At 58.1% G+C, this 1060-nt stretch overlaps 1 protein-coding gene across 1 annotated transcript in view; it reads right to left on the reverse strand.

Annotated features, from left to right (window-relative positions):
• Positions 1 to 734, reverse strand: part of LOC104404587 (inactive rhomboid protein 2-like) — a gene marked incomplete at its 3' end in the record, with an annotated part of 4135 nt that extends 3401 nt beyond the window's left edge. Inside the window, exons 1-2 of the mRNA XM_010013047.1 lie at positions 609 to 734; positions 377 to 501 (exon numbers count right to left, since the gene is read on the reverse strand). Of these exons, the coding sequence (XP_010011349.1) occupies positions 377 to 501; positions 609 to 734 (251 nt within the window). The remainder of the gene's footprint in view (positions 1 to 376; positions 502 to 608) is intronic.
• Between the last annotated feature and the right edge of the window lie 326 nt (positions 735 to 1060).

Genomic DNA, 1060 nt, shown 5'->3' on the forward strand with positions numbered 1-1060 from the left:
CTTTAAGTCCCCTTCCAACACAAACCAGTCTGGGATTCTATGATTCTATGGCAGTGCATCAGCTTTGGGCTGCAGCAGGCATCCAGCTCAAGGTGCTTGTGAAAGTCCTACATAAACGAGGCTGATAAATGTCCCCAATGTACAGATGAACAGTGTGGATGAACACTAAACAACACTAAACTTAACTGCAGGATTGTCCCCAGGCAGACACCAGTAAATCAAAGCAGAGCTGCACGAAACCCTCAAAGACGTTCTCTTTGGAGACATGACTCTCTACCCCCATCCCAAGCTGGTACCCGCAGTCACAGCACCCAGACAGACACTAAGAGACCCCTCCGGTGACCCAGTAGCTGCCAGAACCCTTCCCAACCCTCACTTTCGGATGCTCTGAGATAGGGAAGTCTGCCGCCGGAAGCCAGGCCGGTGCTCCAAGCCATCGCATCCCTTCGAGCGGGGCTCCTGCAGACTCTTGCTCTTTCTATAGATGGGGACCTTGGAGGGCTGGAAGGCAGAACAGGGCGTTACGGATAGGATGGCATAAAGGGGACCCCCAGGGACAGCAGCCCCTCAAGCCCAGCATGGGATGGATGCAGGTCCCCATCTCTCACCTCCTTGCAGGCACCATCCTCCTCTGCCTCACGGGGGGGGATGATGATGGAGAGGTTGGGGGGCTTCTTGCTCTGCAAGCGGCTGCTGCTGGAGCGGCTGCCCCCGTTCTTGTCCCCGGCTGACATCTTGGGCCAGCGGCACTTGGCAGGCTGGGGGGTGTATGGAATCAATAAGAGGGGAAGAAGCATCTCCATTGGGTCCCAGCAGGAGATGGGGCCTCACCAGTGGGATCCCACCAGCCTCAGCCCCTGTGCTGCTGAGATCTTGCCACCATCAGCCCAGCTGCTGTGCTCTCAAAATCCACATGCCCTCCCTGGGTCTGGGTGGGCAGGAGGGCTTCCATCGGGACCACCAGCAACACCCCTTCACCTGCCAGGAGCAGAGGGAGGGATGGCAGGAGGGATGGGTCAGAGCACCCCAACACCCAGCACGTGCCTGTGGGACACCCGAG

Source organism: Nestor notabilis, unplaced genomic scaffold (genome assembly GCF_000696875.1).
Source record: "Nestor notabilis isolate BGI_N333 unplaced genomic scaffold, ASM69687v1 scaffold16944, whole genome shotgun sequence".
In the NCBI taxonomy this organism is placed as follows: Eukaryota; Metazoa; Chordata; class Aves; order Psittaciformes; family Psittacidae; genus Nestor; species Nestor notabilis.